The sequence below is a fragment of the Sturnus vulgaris genome, chromosome 1 (assembly GCF_052056855.1).
Source record: "Sturnus vulgaris isolate bStuVul1 chromosome 1, bStuVul1.hap1, whole genome shotgun sequence".
Classification (NCBI taxonomy): Eukaryota; Metazoa; Chordata; class Aves; order Passeriformes; family Sturnidae; genus Sturnus; species Sturnus vulgaris.
Window position 1 is genome coordinate 58,019,910 of NC_142243.1, and position 19,136 is coordinate 58,039,045.

A 19,136-nucleotide genomic window follows, 5' to 3' on the forward strand; every position below is an offset into this window, starting at 1 on the left:
ACATTCAAAATAATAATCATGAGCATGCAGTAAAAGGAATGTACTTTGCACTTCTTTTTCTTAGAACAGCAGTATGGTTTGGCTTGGAAGGAACCTTTAAAGATCATCTAGTCCAACCTCCCTGCTACGAGTGTGATGTTTCCCTTTTTCCAGTCACTGGGGCCTTCACCTGATTGCCATGACTTTTCAAATATGATGGAGAGTGACTTGGCAACTGCATCAGTTCCTCCTGTTCATAATGATTCTGTAGATGAAAAAGGCCACCTGTCAGTATGGCTGTAAGAGATACCATGGGCAAAAGATGAAGATATGACATCTCATTTAGCAGTCAATTAACCAAAAGAAACTTGAGCTCTAGGGTTATCCACACCTTCATGCTTCCTTAGCAGTTGATAACTTAAGAGCACCTAGGATAGGAGGACTTTCCCTCTTGTGCTTGAAGAGAAGAAAATTTTGTTTCTGATATTACAGGCCATTTGATGGTGGGGAGGTCCAGCCATCCCAAGCAATAAGGATGGGTGACATGAAACAGACCAGCAGTTGTTTCTGAAAAGTTGTCTCTGCCTGAGTACATGAACACAAAAAAAGAAAAAAAGGCGACTCATACATGTCCCTGGTGCAAAATTCAGCCTTCTTCAAAGTTACCAGGGAATTAAGGCTGTGTCCATCACTATCCTTTCTGATGAAGCCTATCAGAAAAACTGGACTCACAACAGCCAGAGAATTACATAGCCACATCCCCTGCTTGCAGAGCAAGAGGAGAAAGGAAGCTCTTATCTATCCTAAAACAATGGACCAGCCACTTTAAGCCCTGTTTATATTATCATACAATTCAGCTATTGTTATGGTTCTTTTGCTATGTCTTCATTGTAGCTATACTGTGACTATTACTAGGTCAGGCTGTCACCAGGACCTATTAAAGAAGAACTGGGCTGGAAACACATGGCAGAATACTATTATTTTCAAACAGTAAGTAGAGTCAGGCAAATGACCTATTTATTTTGAAAATATTTATTCAAGAACCCTCAGTCTTAAGGTCTCATTTCAGATGCCAGGCATATAAGAACAGGCAGTACATCTTAATTTGCAAACGTTGCGCTAAATGCATGGATAGCTATTTCACTTTTCTATGAACGTAAGGAAATTTTTAAAAGTTCCAAATGAAAAACACATTTCCTAGGGAAAACATTTTCAATAACTGCTGGGATTGATTATCCTGACTTCTAGATGACAAATCTGAGACATCTCAGATGCCTAAGGGCTGTTTTTAATAGATACTGCACTCTGGGACTGTGAATCTAAGTACTCCATACTTAACAAAAACAGGCCTACCTCTGTCTTACAAGAATGAAAGGCAAAGCCCATGATGACCTCCAATGCCAGAAGTGTACTACTCTGGTTTATAGCTTCATCACTTAATAGTGAATTATCAACAGTATAGAATTCATCTTTATCCACATTCCAATTATCTGAGTATCTGAGTTCTTCATGGATTTTTGCCACTAAAGAATCAAAGCTTTAGAGGAAGACAAAAACCAGGAATCAATTTGCTCTCTCCATACAAATGTTATTAATCTGGTTTAATGGCAACAACAAAACTAAAACAAACAAACCACAACCCCCACATCTCAATCCTTCTTCATACATTTGCATCTTCTGTCACCAAGACCAAACACTAAGCACAGAGATCTCTACTAACATGCTGCTCCTACTTCCAGCTGCACACAATTGTGCTATGTCTGACAAAAATCAGCTAATTATTCCAAAGACAAGTACGAGCAAGCCACCACGATCTATCTCTATGTTCATCACCAAATAGCAGACTAACCAGTCTGTTGCTAATCAGTGTCAGAGCCTGCAAAGGACAGTAAATACTAAGGGCTGCTTTCCCTAGCAACAGAAAGGGAAATATAGCTTCTAGCATAGCAAAGAAACATCCATGACGTTTTAACTAGAATGACTGTGGTCTCAACTTACCCCTGACATACTGTACTACCTCTTCCTTTCTGTTATTTGGGGATTATTCAATATCCCATGTTCTTTCAGGCAGCTTTTCTCTCTGCTCATTCACAGAACAGAGGTAATGACTAGATGATAAAGATGCCTTTATAAGCACACATTTCACAGAGAAGGAAAGCTAATAAATGTGGTAACATTACTTAAGCCACGAGAACTTATTGTATTAGCCAGTGTTGTGCAGCCTTTAATTTAGCATTTAGGTTAGTTACTATAACAGGAACATCAGCTGCCACAAACAGGCTCCTTTTAACTGGTTAATAAAGCTATGCTGAGAAAAAAAATAAAGAAAAATAAACTTATTTTATACTAATTTTTCAACTCATTTCAACTCAGATGGGTTGCACTCATCTGGAGGAACAGGATTAGCAAATGCATTTCATTATCTTTCCCAGTCAGGTGGGTTTTCTGCAATGTTTTCTAATTAGATCTCTCTCTGAGTCACAAACATCAGTCTAAGGAACATTTAAGTTCAGTTAGACATTGCCAAAGCTTCATTTACTTAGAGACTAAAGACGAAATAAGTCAATGTATATTTATCTTTTTGTTATAGCTGCATTTATTTTATAAAGTTTTAAGACAGAAGTCCCACACTTTGGCTTTTCGGGCATGAGAACATTTGCCACAGTTCAAGGCCAGCTCCAGAGGCATGAGACAGCTCCTCAGCAACATTTGTTCTGCTAAGTTACAACGGGCATTAATATACCCAGAGTGGGGTTTCCTTGATTTTCTTGTTTTTTGTTTTTTGGGTTTTTTTAACTACAGGATTAAACTGCAAGAGTGCCTTGGCTTTCAGACTGTTTTTCTTTCCTAAGCCCTATGGCTTCCCCACTCAGAAAGAAGCCTTTTTAATGCCTCACTTAATAAGCTGCACTATGAGCATAATGTAAGTTCTTTTAACACACTGAGCACTCTACTTGCAAGTTTCAGAAAGATCTATGGTTGCCTGAAAAATCAAGGTCAAAGCTACCCACAATCTTGCATATGTTGATGCTGCTGTACTGCTGTGTAAAACACAGGAACTCCTTCCTCATGGCATTATTCTCCCACTATCACATCCACCCAAACTCTGTTAGTTTCTCTATTTCTTCCCAACTTTGTTGAGTTTTATCTCCTGTTGCCTGACTCTGCTGAGCCAAGGATGGCAGCGCAGAGACAGCTTCAATGGACCACAGTAATGGTAATGCCAAAAACCTTCTGAAGTTTCCTACAATATAACACAGAGTACAATATTCCCTCTACAAGATGGATGAAACTCAGGTGACTTTAGAGTCATCATTAAAGAGCAAAAATGCCAATGTGTGTTCCATTTCTGCATCTTACTAACTTCCTGACACCACGGTGTAAGATGGAAAACGATTCCCATTTTAATTTGAAAACTGGACAGTTAATTTATCCATTTATCTTCACTTGCTTTGACAAAGCCAGGTAATTTTTAGTGCAGAGAGCAAAGCGGTCCTGTTCTCATCTGCAGAGCTTAGTTTTCAAAGTCTGAGGATACAGCACATATTCTTCATGATAAAAAAAAACCAAAAACAAATCTGCCCTTTGACATTTAAAATGAAGTTACTTAGAGCTGAATGAGTCTTTTCGGCTCAGTGGGTTTGGGGGGTGAGGAGTGGGTGTTATTTTCCCAGTTAGCACAACTGGAAAAATAACGAAGACACTAAGAAGCTGAAAACTATAAAGACTGAGTCTCATTTTTAGCTCTACAAAATAAGCGCTGCCAGTCCTTTAAGAAAAACACAAATCATACTCCATTGAATTAAACTCTCTAAAAATGGTAACTCAGTTCACTCTTTGAAGAAACTGAGAGATTTGTATCACAAAAAAAAATTTCTTGCCCATATGAATGGAAACCCAGGAAGAGGAGTCCAAAAAAATCAGCACTCCAGAATAAGGGAAGTTTCATGATCCAATAACTAGAAATTGTAAAGTATTTTACTAAAAATTATATTAGTAGTATTGAATATAATTTAATTATTAATAATTATTCTCTAAATTATATGCACTGCTTGTGACAGTTTTTAGTACGACAAAGGCTTTCTTATATACACTGAAAATAATTTAAATTAAACCATTTATATAATTAATAGTTTATTAACCCACTGGTCTTTATATCTTTATATGATGAAGATTAACCTTCAGGTTGGATTCACATTATTGAAACATATTTGTCTTCATTTTCTCATTTATTGACACAAATAACAGAAAGATGCTCAAACATTGTGTTACTGATTTTTGGCACAATGTCATTCTGTGTTCACATCTGTAACCATAGATCCAACAGCTGAAAGACTATCTTTATTCCACAAAAATTAATTTGGCAAATCAATGCAAGGAATTGGAAAAAATGGTTTCACACAAAATCAGTTCATTAAACTGCTGCCCTAATTAACACTGGTTCTTTGGGGTTTTTCAACAAGCTCCAACACAAAAGTTCAGCAGGATGCCAGAAGTTATATAAAGGCTGAGCTTGTCTTTTCACTGTGCGTAGATTGAGCCTTGATGCATCTTTTTTCTTTTTACCTAGAGATAAGTGATAGCTGTGACTAGAACATAAAGTCATTAGGCGTTAATGTGTTTTATACACGGATTCTGTACCATATATGAGAACATAAGAATCACCTTTATTCCAACAAAAGCCATCTGAAATATGGCCCCACCATGTCCCTTTATGAAAGGAAAATATTCTCATTCTCACTTTACACGTGGGTAAACTGAGGTACAGCCTGCTTGATGGTCTGGTGTTTCAATAGGGAGCATCAAATGGCTACAGTAAACATGGATTTTCACAGGACTGGAAAGAAGCTCAGCATTTCTAAAAAGAAGTCCAGATTGCAGTAAAGGCTTTGTATGATCTCTCACCATGCAGTGCCCTGGCCAATGGAAGATGCTACTTGGCTAATTCCACATCATTCACAGGCTAGTACTCTGTTTCACTGCAACCTGGACATTATTCCAAACAAAGGCTTTTCCCTTTTTTCCTTTCTCTCTGCTTCTCCCTCCCCAGGTGGTGGCCCGTGCCCTTTGGTGTGGAAGGTGTCTTTGGAGCACTAGGACAACGTGACTTGCAGGACTCCCCCAATCCTCCGCAACCGAGGGGGAAACGCCGGCGGCGACCAAACCTGGGGAGGCGAGGAACAGAAAATGAAAGCCCTCTTCCAAATCCTAATCACAGCTAGCAGGGATCAAGTCATAGCCACTAACCTCTTCAGCTCACAGAGGAGAAACGTGGCCCTGTTTAACGATCTTCCGCTCCCTGCAGCTCCCGCTTATACAACGCTCCGCAGCTCCGGCATATCACCGCCCGCACGCCCCGTCGCTGTCGCGCCGGCAACACCCCCTCGGCCGGGAATCCAATAAGGCACTACAGGGGCGGGCCGGAGCCTGCAGCTGGTGCAGGCGCCGAGACTGGGAGAAAGGTCCCCGGAAGAGCCCAGGAAACTGCACGTGGCTAGCCAGCCCCTGACACCTCCTCGGGGACCTGGGCAAGAGCCCCCGGTTCAGCGCAGTGGTCCCTCTGATGTAGGGCTTCCAAATTGTTAAACTACATATCAATAAACCCTGTTTGTACACTTAATATGCCTCAGTAGCTGCAGCCGTTGAGAAAGAATAGGAAAAAAGGAATTTAGGATTATCTATGTATTGAAATCAGCCACAATAGAATGGTGAACTAACAGACCACAAGGATGCTTGGCAAAACGCCCAAGGCCAGAAGGAAGAATGAACAGGGGCAACTCATGAGTCTGAAGTGCCAATTGGGTGAAAGATGATTTTGGCAGGGGGAGAGTGAAAACACTGACTCACAGCCCACGAAGTCTAGAAACCCACTGACTCAGGAGGAGAAAGAGACTGAACATGTGAAGTAATTAACATAAATGAGAGAATCAGTTAACCACTACAATTACAGAATATTCAGAGTAGGAAGGGACCCATAAGGATCAAGAGATCCAATTCTGAAGTGAATCACACATAGGGGGATTGAGCCTACAACTTTGGTCTTATTAGCACCATGCTCTGACCAAACTGAGCTAAGAAGAAATAATACTAATTAATGAGAGAACTATGCAACTTGTAGCCAATGAATACTGATACTTTTGCTTGCTAAAACATATAAATAAAGTTTTGATGATTAGAGAGCTAGCATTTTGTGGGTTATGTGATAATTGATAAAAGATTCGTGTTAATCACAAAAGCATTAGGGTTTGTATAAACCAGAATACTAAGCTCTGAAGTGAAGCATGGACACTAGATAAAGGAAATTATATGATAAAGTAATTCTGTTTAAAATCACCTTGTTATGTTATATTATGTTACATTATAATATGTTATGTTATGTTTTCCAAATAAGTTGTATCAGCTACCAGCTTGCAAAATCGGACTTCCCAAAAAGCCCTTCCTGCCTTTGTCTAATCAATACTGCCTATCCCAAAAACCAGACTCCCAGAACTTCTCTGGTGGTTATACAAGGACCAGATAGCTATCTGTGACTGATTATGACCCAAAGGCTTTGTGAATTTGTGTAAGGATGTTTATTCAACCACCACTGCTTATGACAACAAAAAACCAAAAATTATTGATTACAACGAGAACCCACAGTATAAGAAGAGGCTGCAAACCAAGGTTTGGTGGAGCGTGGAGTGGGCGGTGACCCCTCACGTTCCCCAGCGCTGCTTCTCTTTCTATATGAAATAAAGCAATCCAAAATTTTGCTGAATATCGAGACTTTTGTCTCTCATTTATAACAGTTACCACCTAGCTCCTTACTTTGCACAAACTAGAATAAAGAAATACAGATTCCTCTCCTCTATTGTGAATTGGCATTGCACACCAAGTAAGGAGCCCATGTTAGGGGCAACAACCCCAGCCAGGTACTCCCAGAGCCCACTTGTGCAATGGTTTGCAGACACTGGTACATTAGCACTGCTTGTGTCTGCTCAGCCGCAATGATAGGGTTTATGTTGCAGGATGAATCTATGCTCAGGAAATTGGGAGTTTGAAGAGTTCCAAGTGGGAAAGAAATCACTCTGTGCCTGGCTTTGCCCAAGCAGGAGGCATGCAGAGAGCAGCTGCTAGGACAGCCGAGGCCAGGTGTTCGACAAAGTCTTCCTCAAGACTGTTTGCCTCCTTTTCTACTGGGATTGCTTCCTGGCAGACAACATACTGCGCGTAAGCATTACATTTTCCTAGGAGAGACACCTTTTACCCAGATCTTACTCCCAGCCTCTTTACTTGCCATTTCTTATCTACATGCAACTTTCAGGTTGCTCTGACTTTCAGCTGCTCTTTTGGGGGCTTGGAAGATAAAAGCCTGTGAGGCTACAGCTATTTCCCCCCAGGTCAGTAGTTCCTGCAATGAACAATGTATGAAATGAGGCTGATCTGAATTCCACAAATCTTTCTACACCATGCTGATGGCAGGCATTCATACAGTAGAACCTGAAACTGTCTTACATTGGGACTACAGATACAAAGGATAAAATTCTGTACCCTGTCATCTCAAACATTTAGTAGAAATACCTCTGGAGAACCTTTTTTTATTTTGCACACAAGTATGCTTAAGTCAACCTGTTTCTGGTAAATCTTGGAGCGTTCTGTGTAAAGTATCATACCAAAAGAAGCTCATCTTCTTCCTACGGAAATTAAAAATCCAGTGCATCTCTGGATTCTAGAAAGTCTTTATTCTAAAATTCTGCAGGTTGAGATTTGGAAAGTGACACGCCCTTCTTTCCATATTTTCTTATTTCTGACCCGTGAACTTCCTCATCAGAAAGATTACAGGAACTCAGCCTCCCCCTAACTGTATTTTGTTTGCCAGAGTCACATTTTCTGAGCCAGTTATAAAGTTTTAACTATTGCAAAACTTCCATGGTCTAATATAACTTCAACTGCACATAGGGTTTGTGATGACATTACTTTGCTGGTTGTTTCAAATAAGTTATAGGATGTTTCAAAACTCTTTTCATCCCCTCTCAAACACATCATACTACCACAGGCTAAAGCACTAATTATGCCTCAGCAGCTTTAATTTCAGTTGTTACACAAATGCAATAAGGAGGAGCTCCAAAAAGTAACTGAAAAATCATACACAAAACTAATAAGCAGGAAGTTTAAAGTCTGAAAGTCTTCAACATATGTGTGGTATTACATAAAGGAGGATTGGCAGACCAGGAGGTACAATATTTATATATATACATCATGAGTTCCACATATGGGACAGTTAATGACTGGCACGTGACTGTATGCTTAGCACAAAGTAATTAAACAATTAGCATGTGATAGGAAACTGTAATGCATAGCAGAACATATGAAAGAATGCATATGGGAGTGATTAGAGGCAGATGCCTCAGAGCCCTTGGATTCAGTAACCATGCTCCTAGTTGTACAGCTATTTGACTTAGAGGATATGGGACCTGTTCACTCTCATAATTGTAAAAAAAAAAAAAAGGAAACCTACCTTCTTTCCAAATGAATCAGATCCCAAAACCAATGGAAGATGGAAGTGGCACAACACACAGACAAACAGGACAGCATAACTGCCTCTTTCCATGATACCTGTGGTTAGGTTAGCTTAAACCAGTCCTGTCCCTACCTGCTGTTTGATCCCTAAATGACAGCCTCAAGCTCCCTTTGCTGTGGGATTGTTTATTTATTCAGGCAGCTAGATAAAAACCCCAACATTTAAGTGAGCTCCAGACCTGGACAAGATGGGGGACAGGGAGTTTCTTGCAGTGGTGGAACGAGATTTGGGCTCTGCCACAGGCACTGGCAGCTGAGCCACTGGCAACATGCCACATTACCCTACTGCAGAAACTTTTTAGGGTCAAGCTGAGGTGGAGGAGGAGGTCAGTGGCTCTCCCAGCTCCTGAGCACAAGATGAGAAAAGAGAAATAGTGTTATTCATAAACCCCTTGAAATGACGCATCATAACAGAGGAAAGAGAGAGGCAAAGGCACAATTTTGAGTTCGATCTAGGCAGCATCGAGAGTGGACCATTCAAATCCATGTATGAAACACAGAATATGCCACATGTTTTCCTGTGGGGGGAAAGGCTCCAAACAAAACAAAACACAAACCCCACGCCATAACTTTAATGTTTGAATTTTCTGTGATTTATGGCTGAGAGAAGCTGCTGTGCAGTGCTGATGGCCTCTTCTCTGCACACTCCTCATCTTTGCTAATCTCAGGGGTCTAGGAAGCCAGGCGAGGGCTTCTTTCTGCTTTTGCCTGGGCTGAGACCAAACAGCTTTGGCTGTGTGCCCAGGGTTGTTAGCAGGAGAGCTGGTGAAAGTCACCCCAAGCCATGCAGCTGTCCCCTCCAAGGCTCCAGAGATAAAAGGGAAGAAAGGTGTAGCCTAAGCTGTGTTGCACTAGCACCTCGTTGAGCTTGTCTGTCCTCTGGCATCCTTCAGAGCAGCCAGTATAAATCTGAGCTGCTTTCTTAGGGGATTCAGGCTTTGCCCAAACTGGGGCCTTGCTGAAGGCAAAGGCCGAAGAAGGGCTCTCACTTGTGCTGCCAGTGCCATGGAAGGCCCCAGAGCAAGAGGGCATTTCTTGGCTGTCAGGATCTCATCTTCACAGTCTGGCCTTGCAGGTTAGCAAAATCCACACAGATATCCTGGCACATTCCACTACTGACTTTCACTCCAAACCTTCACATTTTCTACAAGGAGAGTTCTGATTTTTCCTTCTGCTTGGAAGGGGATGGATTCCCTTGGTTGATGCACTTGGCAGAAAGGTTCTCCTCATGGAAATGCTTCCTGGCAGCCTGAAACTCTTCTGCCCACCAACAACCCATTTTGTACCACTGGATCATGAGAACCACAGTGTAAAAGCAGCCCTTTCTCTGGGAGGAGCTAGTTTCACAGCCCAGCTATCTGTACCTGACACAATGCAGATGGTTCCTGGAGAGAGGTTGTACCTAAGTGGCAGTCATTATATTAGCCTAGGGAACAAACAACATGACCAGAGGAAATTACCTCAAATGGCACCACAGGAGGTTTAGATTGGATCTCTAGGAAATATTCCTTCAACAGAAAGGATATCAAGCTTGAGAACAGGTTGCTATGGCAATGGCAGAGTCACCACTCTCAGAAAGGTTTATAAGTCATGTGTATGTGGCATTTAAGGACCTGACTGATTGGTGGACTAGGCAATGTTAAGTTTGCAGTTGAACTGTGTGATCTTCAGGGACTTTTTCAACCTCAATGACGCAGAGATTTGTGTAGCTCAGCCAGTATGGAGTCAAGGCTTAGACTCAATCCTCAAGGGTGCCTTCCAACATGGATATCTATGAGATTGCAAATGGAGGCAGCTGATAAGAAAGACAAAAGAAAGACCAAGGGAAATTCTTTGGAGATGATTCAATCAAAAGCAGCCTTAATCAGGGCCACTCTGAGTGGCTCAGCTGGAGTGGGGACAAAGAGTGGAGCTGGCTGGGTCGTGATCCTCTGTGGCACCTGTGACATCAGGGGGGACATGTCACAATGGGGGCAGATACAAAAGGCCCCAGCAGGTAACACTGGCCCTGTATTGCTTAGGCAAGTGCTGAGTGCACATGTGGCGGGGAGGCTGCACTGGGGACAAGGGCCAGGGCAGAAACATGGCACGCAAGGCTGGGTTCTCCTTCTGCATGCAAAAACAGCCCCTCAAGGCAGTCTTGGCCAGGGTGCTGCTGCTGCTGGGGCAGTGGGACAGGCCTTTCTGGCCCCCAGTCTTGGGCCCTGTCCTTCCTGCCCTCAGATCCCTGGGATTCCCATCCCTGTTGCCCCCACTGCCAGCTGCCTACCTCCCTGACCCAATCAAGGCCTTCTCTCCATCCTTCTGCAGACCATGGATTCGTGGGTATTCTGGTTCTTGCTCTTGCAAAGCATGGTCCAGTACCTGCAGCCCGTGGATGATGGTTTGGATGAGGTGACGTGTCTGCGAATGGAGGCACGTGCGAAGCTCCAGGAACAGGAGAAGATTCGGCTGGAGCGGGAGATGGAGCAGCTCACGCTGATGCAGAGTGGCACATCCTGGGGAGGAGACCTGCTCTGGTCTGCCTTGCAGCCCTGGCAGGTCTGGGCATTTGCTGGGCTCTTGGTTCTCTTGGCCGTATGGTTTATGTGGAGGAAAAGAAGCCATAAGGCAGAGATCAGTGATGAAAAGGAGAAGGAAAAGCAGAAGGAGGAAGAGGAAGAGGATGAGACATGGGCATATGATCTGAGGTGGCTTCTAGATGAGCGCATACAGTGGCCTGTACAGGACCTGCAGACAGGCTGCAACAGGACAATGGCCCTGATAGACAACTTCACAAGTGTCATTGGGCGTGCCTTGACTGGGACTTTCTACCCAGTGCTGCAACAAGCCATTGGTTTTGGCAGTGCCTTCGAAGGTTGGACTGCTCGTGGGGAGGAAGTTGTGTATCATGTGCTCATACCCCTGAGTCCTCCCCTAGGCCACACCTTCCACCTGGAGCGTGACAATGACCAGCAGAAGCCCGGCAGGAACTTCCGTGTCCGTGTGAAGCTGGAGTGCAGCTGCCCAAGGGAGCATCCAGGTGTGAACCTACTGTGTTTCCTGCACCACCCTGACGTGGTTAGGAGGAGAACTCAGCAGCCCAACCTCCTAGACAGCCTGTGCACCAGCTTCTTCCTCGATGTGCAGAAAATTGTCCTCTGGTTCTGTGCACTGGTGAGAGCAAGCTGGCGGTGTTTGCCCCAGTCACGCAGTTGGCATTTAGTGCTGCTGGCCTCCACGCGCTCCTGCAACCTCAGGCTGAACAACGACCAAGAAAGCTTCTTGATTAAGGTGCTGTTTGGGGTGCGGCGACACGCCTCAGACATCTTTATCACCAGTCGGCCTCGAGGGGCCCAGACGCCAAGCATAATGTGGCCTGAGACCTACGCTGTGGCAGAGACAAAGTTCTTCAGGCACATGGCCAGGCAGGCCCCCCAGGACAGCTCGCACATCAAATGCCTGCAGCTCCTTGCCTGTGTTCTTGCACACAAGGACTTTTCCATCCATTCCGTCAAGACCATCATCATGCGCCTGCTGAACACCATACCAGTGTCACGGTGGCACAGGAGATATTTCCTGCTTCAGCTGTCGGATGCCCTGGAGCAGCTGCGCTTATCTCTGGAAGAGAAACACCTGGAACATTTTATTTTGGGCAATCAGAGGCTTCCAGAAGAGATCAGGTTGCCCCAAGATGTACGAAGAGCTAAGCCACCCAACCTCTTCCATGGTCTGGTTCAGGATCCGGCCGCCCACTCCCAGGCGATGCAAGCCTACCTTGATCTGCACCATCGCCTGGCAAGAGTGCTGGCCTATGGCCAATTTTAGTGGGGCTCATAGAATCACAGAAATCAGAGAATCATAGAATCTCTGGGTTGGAAGAGACATTTAAGATCATCTAATCCAGCCCATGCCCTAACACCACCTCAACTAACACATGGCACTAAAGAACAGCAGCAGAACACACTCATCATTTAATTTCAGATGAATCAAAACCGTGAGCCAAGGCTTGGGATCATGTAATCCAGCACTGCTAACACACACACTTTGCAAACACCACAGTCTAAGTGCTGAGCTTAGGGACAGTGCTGGACAGCTCTCTTAAATAAACTCCAACAGGGACACCAGCTTACACAGAACAATGGAGAGGGATAAATCTGGAATGAAGAAGATGAGCTAAAGACAGCAATGATTAAATTAAATATTAATATCATTGTGTGGAATCAGATGGCCAGATTAGATCCAGAATTTTCTTTGGGGATTGCTGGACATACACTGTTGTTTTTTTCAATTTTGTTTGACTGCACAAGAATGGTTTTACGGTGTCCCTTGTTCTGGAAAAAATAATAATAAAGCACCACAAAAGAGAGTGGATCCTGGGCAGCAAGTTCAGGCGTGGTTTGGATGACCAGCACGGAGCTGAGGGGATGTGGGTTGTGGGGAAGCTTGTGCAGCAATGACGGCTGGGGATTACACCTGTCTCTTCACAGGCTTCCCACAATGGATGGTGGCCACACCTCTGGCACCTCCGGTGAGGCACACACTGAGGAAACCCTCAACCCTGCCATTGAGAGGAGGAACCCTTGGAAAATGCTGCTTGAGACACAGCCAGCCCCAGCGTTGCCATGACACGATACCACAATATAAGAAAGATATTAAGCTATTAAAGGGTGTCCAAAGGAGGGCAACCAAGATGGTGAAGGGCCGTGAGAAGAAGCCATACAAGGAGTGGCTGAGGTCACTTGGTCTGCCCAAGCTGGAGACGACTGAGGGGAGACCTCATCAGAGTCTACAATTTCCTCGTGAAGGGAAGAGGGGGGACTGATCTCTTTTCTCTGGTGACATGATCCGAGGGACTGGCCTGGAGTTGTATTAGGGGAAGTTTAGGTTAGATATTAGAATAAAATTCTTCCCCTAGAGGGTCGTTGGGGACTGGAACAGGCTCCCCAGGGAAGTGATCACAGCAGCAATCCTCACACAGTTCAAGAAGCGTCTGGACAACGCTCTCAGGCACATGGACTCTTGGGGCTGTCCTGTGCAGGGCCAGGAGTTGGACTCGATGATGGCGCCGGTCATTTCCGAGTCCGGAGGCGCTGTAACCTCCCCTGCCGCCATCGCCCCCTGCCGCGCCCCGCCGGCACCGCAGCAATGGCGGCCCCCACGGCGCCCGCGTGAGCCCCACGCCGACCGCGGCTGCCGTGAGTGTGGACGGGCGGCCGAGCCCGGGGCGCGGCCGGGGCGGGCCCCGCCGCCATCCCGCCGGCACCGCCGCACCCGAGCGAGCCCCGTCAAGCCTCGCGGCGGGCTCGGCGCGGCGCAAAATGGCTGCGGGGGGGCGGTCGGGGCCCTGCGAGGGCGGGAAGAGGCGCGGGAGGGGGGTTTGCATTGGGGGAGGCCCTGGGCACAGCAGCTCCGCGGCGACTGCGGGGAACGGCGGGCGCCTGCAAGGGCGGCGGCCCAGGGGCACTGAGAGGTGGCACCACGACGAGTGACATGAACACATTTCTCGTCGGGCCCTTTTAGTGGTATTTTCACTTAAGATACTTCTCGGCCGCCTTCAGAGGAGGAGCGGGAGGCATTTAAATTTATCTGGCAAGCTACAAAGAAAGCCTGGTACACAGAGAGTAATCAGAACTGTGGCAGGAAACATCTCTTGTTGCTTAAAGCAGGCACAGGCCCAGTGTGCCCTGCACTGTGGGGAATTCGGTGGCAGGAGCACAGCCAGAGGAAATGTGAAGAGGTAGGGCGAACATAAAGCCAGTTGATTTCAGTGACTCATCCACGTGCTAAGGAATCTACAATCAGATTTACTTTGTTATTTAGGTGCAGCTGGTGAAGCGATCAGGCTGTTTTGTTAGATTAAATGTTCAAACACTGCAAAGAAAGGGATTGCTGTGTTTCTTTCTCTATAAAAATTGGATCTTCCCTGTTTAAGTCTGCTCTGATCACTGAAGCAAACATTTCTCCTATCCCTTCTTATTGGTGAGGCTGGCTGCTCCTGCTTTCCAGCCTAATTGGTTTCCTTCTGCTCATTTACATGAACTCTTTAAGTGCAAGAAGAGAGCATGCAACTTGGAAATGTAAGAGTGGCCTGAGTTGCTTCTTTTAGAGTCAGCTTTTGATGAATTGAAGTGTTGAAACGAATTTTAAAAATCCCTAGTACAGCTTCAAAGGCTAGAGTAATAGCAGGCTGCGACGGCAAGGTGGCCCTGTTCCACCGCCCAGCTGAACATCGTGCTGTACCTCTTGAATCGGGTTTAGGGATCAGCTGGCTTTTTCAAAGTTGGTTTTTCCAGTGCATCAAGGCTTTCTGGACATGGCATGCACTGCAGCTGCACAGCCCAGCAGTAGGACGGCACCCCCGTTCCAGCAGCAACTGCTCAGACCTGCACTTAAATCTAGTGTTCAACTACAACTACTCTTTGTTTTGAGTCTAAACTTTGACTCAAATTTGAACAGTAAGCCAGCGTTTCATATCATGCAGTAGCCCATGTCAAGGTTTCTCAAATTTGACTGGGGTGTGGTAGAGAAAGATGCATGCATGTTGACAGATAACAAAATACTGTCTTTCTGCCTAGAGTTTTTTTTGCTATTTAAGACTTGGCAAAAATTGCTGCCCTCACTATCTCAATTGTTTAAGTGCTGAAATACCCCAGATCAGCCAAATTCCATTAAACACAAAGTGCAAAGGAAAATTATCTTAAACAAGCAATGCACCAATTGCAAAGTTGTTATATTTACTCCCCAATGAAGAAAGGATTCTCACCAAGAGGGGGATGAAGACGTTAGCCAAACTTAATGTATCATTTATTTTTAGATGAGCTTTAACTTAGGCTACTGTAAATTGAATGAAAAAATATGGAGAAAGGAGATAAGGAGCTTTTGAGATTAAAAATAAAAATAAACCCCAAAGCCTTCATTACTATCTTACAGCTTTTTCTAAGTAGTACTTTGCTGTTGCAGTTCTGAAATTAATGAAGTTTGCATGGATTATTGCTGAGTGTGTTTTGCTTCAAAGCTGGTTATTCCCCAGAAGTCAGAGGTTTTGCATGTCTGTTAATACAGTACTTTCCAGGCCACTTTTCAAATACAAACTTCTGGGTTTTGACTCAATGCCAGAGGAACAAAATAACATCCTTACCTTTGCAGCTGTGACCACAACATAAAATCAAACAGGAAGAAGAGCTGATGCTGGGGGTTGTTTTCACTACACTTAAGGCACCTTGAGAGTTGGACCTCACACAAAGAGACAGCCCACTCACACCCTCCCTAAGCAATGTGGCTGTTAGGGCACTTGGCCTTTTTTTAATACCTGCCCCATTTTAGCCAGCAGAGGTGAATGCATCTTGTCTGTTAAACAGCCCAGCTCCCTCTGTGTGAGCATCGCTGTCACACAGCAGCTTTCCGCATTTGCCTGTGCTGCCTCACCTAGGCTGCAGCAAAGCCCCCGGAGCAGCTCAGAGGATGGTTCGGTGGCAGCCCAGCCACCAGGTGTTCTGGGAACCAGGAGGATGCTCTAGGCACGGATCTGAAAGGCGGCTGCCTCGGTTCTAGACAGCTGTTGTCTGTAGAACTCTCTGCTTGTCCAACTCCCAGCTGTACAAGCACCGCTAAAACAGAAGTCGACAAGTGATGTGTGTGAATACCTACTTTGAAATGCTTGCATGTTCAAGCAAGTGGGAGGGGAGAGGGAGAAGGAAAGCACTTAGCTGGGTTTTTCTATTTCTCTGTACTGCTTTTAGTAACTCAGTCTACAGTTTTGAGCTGTGATTCTGCATAACTGAGAAGGTTGCAGAAAAAGACTATATTATATCTCAGTTTCTGGGAGGAGCAGTTACATGACCATCAGGCTAGTGTGGGAGCTAACCTCTTGAAGGTGCAGTTTTACTTTTTTCTAGTCAGTGTATTGTAAGGAATAGAAAGTTCTTGAGAGACTTCTGAAAAGCTACCTCATACACAAGAATATTGGACTATGTTAGTAATTTCAAGTTATCAGTTCAGCATTACTTCTTTCTCTCTTTCCTGTTGTGAGCAACTTGAAAAAGCACCACCAGGTACTTTATTCTGACATTTGTCTTTTAGCATGTTTCGGCGATCCTTTCTGGTATTAGAATGTTGTAAGTGACAGAATCTTTTCATCTGCTGTGATGCAGTGGTGGTTTTTTAACAAATGCACAGCAGTAATAGCAGTTGAATTTAACCACCCCAAACCCCTTCCCCTAGGGCAGACTAATTTGCTTTTCTTGGTGTTTAAAGGTTTTCACTAAGTGTTTGCATAGCGTACCACCAGCTAAAATACATAGTCCCTATTTTCAGAGCTCTCTGAGAGTACTCTGCATATCTTTGGTACACAGCAGATCATAGGGGATTTGCCTTTCCTTTCTTACCCCTCCCTACACCAAATAAAAAGTCAATCCTGCTATTAATTTGATCAGTACATTAAACATAGTAAGCCCAGTTATCCATTACATCAAAATATATTCTGCCATCATGTTATTAGACCTTTTATAGATCAAACTGGAGGCAAGTGAAGAGGGAATGTTTTCTTTTTTCCTATCTGTAGCTGTATCTGCTTTGAAGATTGGCTTTGTAAGCTTCTCCCATTAGTTAACAAAGAGATAGAAATCTTCCACATCCCTGTGTGCCTTCTCCAGATGTGGATTAAGTTCATTAATGGCAGCAGTAATCTCCCAGACTGTCTGACAGGTGTTGATCTGTGCACCAGCACTAGTGCAGATTCTCACTTTGATGATGTTAAACGAGTGAGAGCCAGGAGCGTGGGTTTGAAGCAGATTGTGTCCATGTACTGCACTTTGACTTGAACATGAAGTTCTCAGGTGGATCAGTAGAGGCTGCACCACCAGTGAATGCTCAACACTCTCCACAACTCAGAGGCGGGAAAAGTCCATGAGGGCAGACAAGAGGCAACCTAAACCAACCACAGGCAAAGAACTCATAGTGGGAACACAGCCTTCAGCATCAAGTATTTTCATTTGCAGACTCATGCTTATTCCTGATATAGACATAGCCGGCAGTAATTATAAGAATCCGGTCTAGCACTAAAATAATTAAAATTGACATATTGAACTCCCCCTGAAGGAAGACCCATAAGAAATGGGAATATCCATAAGGAAATTTGATCCAACAGAAGTCTAAAACAGTCCCAAAGACCTCATACCACTCCTGTTCAGTCTTTTAGCACTCTATAGGAGTCTCTACAACTGGTTGCATAGTATTGGTGAACACCAGAAACTGAAGGTGTAAACACAGGGTGATACACCAAGATCTGGACTACTTGAAAAGACATGGTCATCTGAATAACATTCATTGTAGTGTAACATGAGGGATCCGTCACATGAGGCTGAGAAAGGTGTGTGGGGTACCTGGGAGGTAGGAGAAACTAAAAAGATACTCTAAGTACAGAGGCATTTGTGGATACAGATAGTAAATTTTGGCAGGTTATAAGTAAGTAGAAGGAATACAAGTCTTGCCAGAGATAAAAATAAAAAGATTTGTCCTGTTCAGTGCATAAGAGAACCACAAAAGAAGTTTTAACATTAAAACCAGGCACAGATGCAAAAGTTGAAAGGTTAGAGAACTGCAAGAACCTGCTCTGAAAGTATGTGAGATAAGAGTGATTAGAATTCATTTGATAGACTGAGAGGAAATTAAGATACTTTCCATACAGGTGTAGTTTTATTCGAGATTGCTGCTGGGCTGCTGTTCAGCCTGCTGGGGGAAAAAGTGTAAGCTCGTAGGGGAAAGACAGGCCTTGCCAGGTAAAGAGTCAAGGGTAATTTAGATGAACATACAGTGAGAAAACAAGCCAGGAAATACCTTATTTAGCAGGATGGTGTTTTTTCATGAGGTCTAAAAATGAGGAACACTATTTCAAAATCGTTCATATCTTGTCAGCCCAATGCAAAAAATCACTAACTCTTACATATGGCCGTGCTTACTCTGATTTCTGGTATAATTTTCATCTGAGCCCTCCACAAAATGAAAATCTCTTCAAAATACCTAGTTAGCGTTCCTTCAGTGGCCTTCCCTGTCAGTACCCATATTTGGCAGTTGACAGAATGATTTTTCCCCTGTACTACCTGTGCACCATTATCTCCAGCCATAATAAAGACAGAATTTGGAGAAATATTTGCCATATATGGTGGTACTGGTTGTCCAGTAATTATCTCACTAATGAGCATTCTAAGGGAGACACAGCCTACCTGTTTACACGAGTGACACAACACTCTTTTTGCATGACTTAAGTATCACACATTTAACTTCCAGTCAAGAAAATCTTTAGGCTTGAGTTTTTGTCTTGGCACCTTAATACCATCTCTCCTTAGGATCCTGAGAGCAGCAACATGATGTAGTTCATACACCAACACATTTTTTACTACTAAGTTTAGATGGAAGAATGGTGTTGCTTATTCCAGTAGGATTGGAAAGCAACTGTCAGCACTTAGAGCAACAATGTGAGCTGCATGTGAGTTATTAGAGCTGCAACTATCTAAACTTAATCCTGGCATCCAGGAACATTTCCTTGGATTTTACTGGACACATGTATTTGTGGACACACCTGTACAAGCACTGAGAGAGAAAACTACAAGCCTGCATGT

At 44.2% G+C, this 19,136-nt stretch overlaps 3 protein-coding genes across 5 annotated transcripts in view; 2 read left to right on the forward strand and 1 right to left on the reverse strand.

Annotated features, from left to right (window-relative positions):
- Positions 1-5,383, reverse strand: part of BLVRA (biliverdin reductase A) — a 30,172-nt gene extending 24,789 nt beyond the window's left edge. Inside the window, exon 1 of one of the 2 annotated variants that reach the window (XM_088167501.1) lies at positions 5,227-5,383. The gene's annotated coding sequence lies outside the window, so the exon portion shown is untranslated. The remainder of the gene's footprint in view (positions 1-5,226) is intronic. The other variant, XM_014883488.2, reaches the window with a different exon arrangement.
- Positions 5,384-10,890: 5,507 nt separating this feature from the next.
- On the forward strand, positions 10,891-12,345 carry LOC106857407 (inositol 1,4,5-trisphosphate receptor-interacting protein-like 1). The gene has a single exon (XM_014883471.2). It carries the CDS (start codon positions 10,891-10,893, stop codon positions 12,343-12,345), a length of 1,455 nt encoding a protein of 484 aa, XP_014738957.2.
- Positions 12,346-13,645: 1,300 nt separating this feature from the next.
- Positions 13,646-19,136, forward strand: part of COA1 (cytochrome c oxidase assembly factor 1) — a 52,168-nt gene continuing 46,677 nt past the window's right edge. The window contains exon 1 of one of the 2 annotated variants that reach the window (XM_014883481.2): positions 13,646-13,715. The gene's annotated coding sequence lies outside the window, so the exon portion shown is untranslated. The remainder of the gene's footprint in view (positions 13,716-19,136) is intronic. The other variant, XM_088167530.1, reaches the window with a different exon arrangement.

What these genes read in the sequence shown, in the direction of transcription:
- LOC106857407 (XM_014883471.2), top strand. Translation starts at nt 10,891, where the DNA reads ATGGTCCAGTACCTGCAGCCCGTGGATGATGGTTTGGATGAGGTGACG.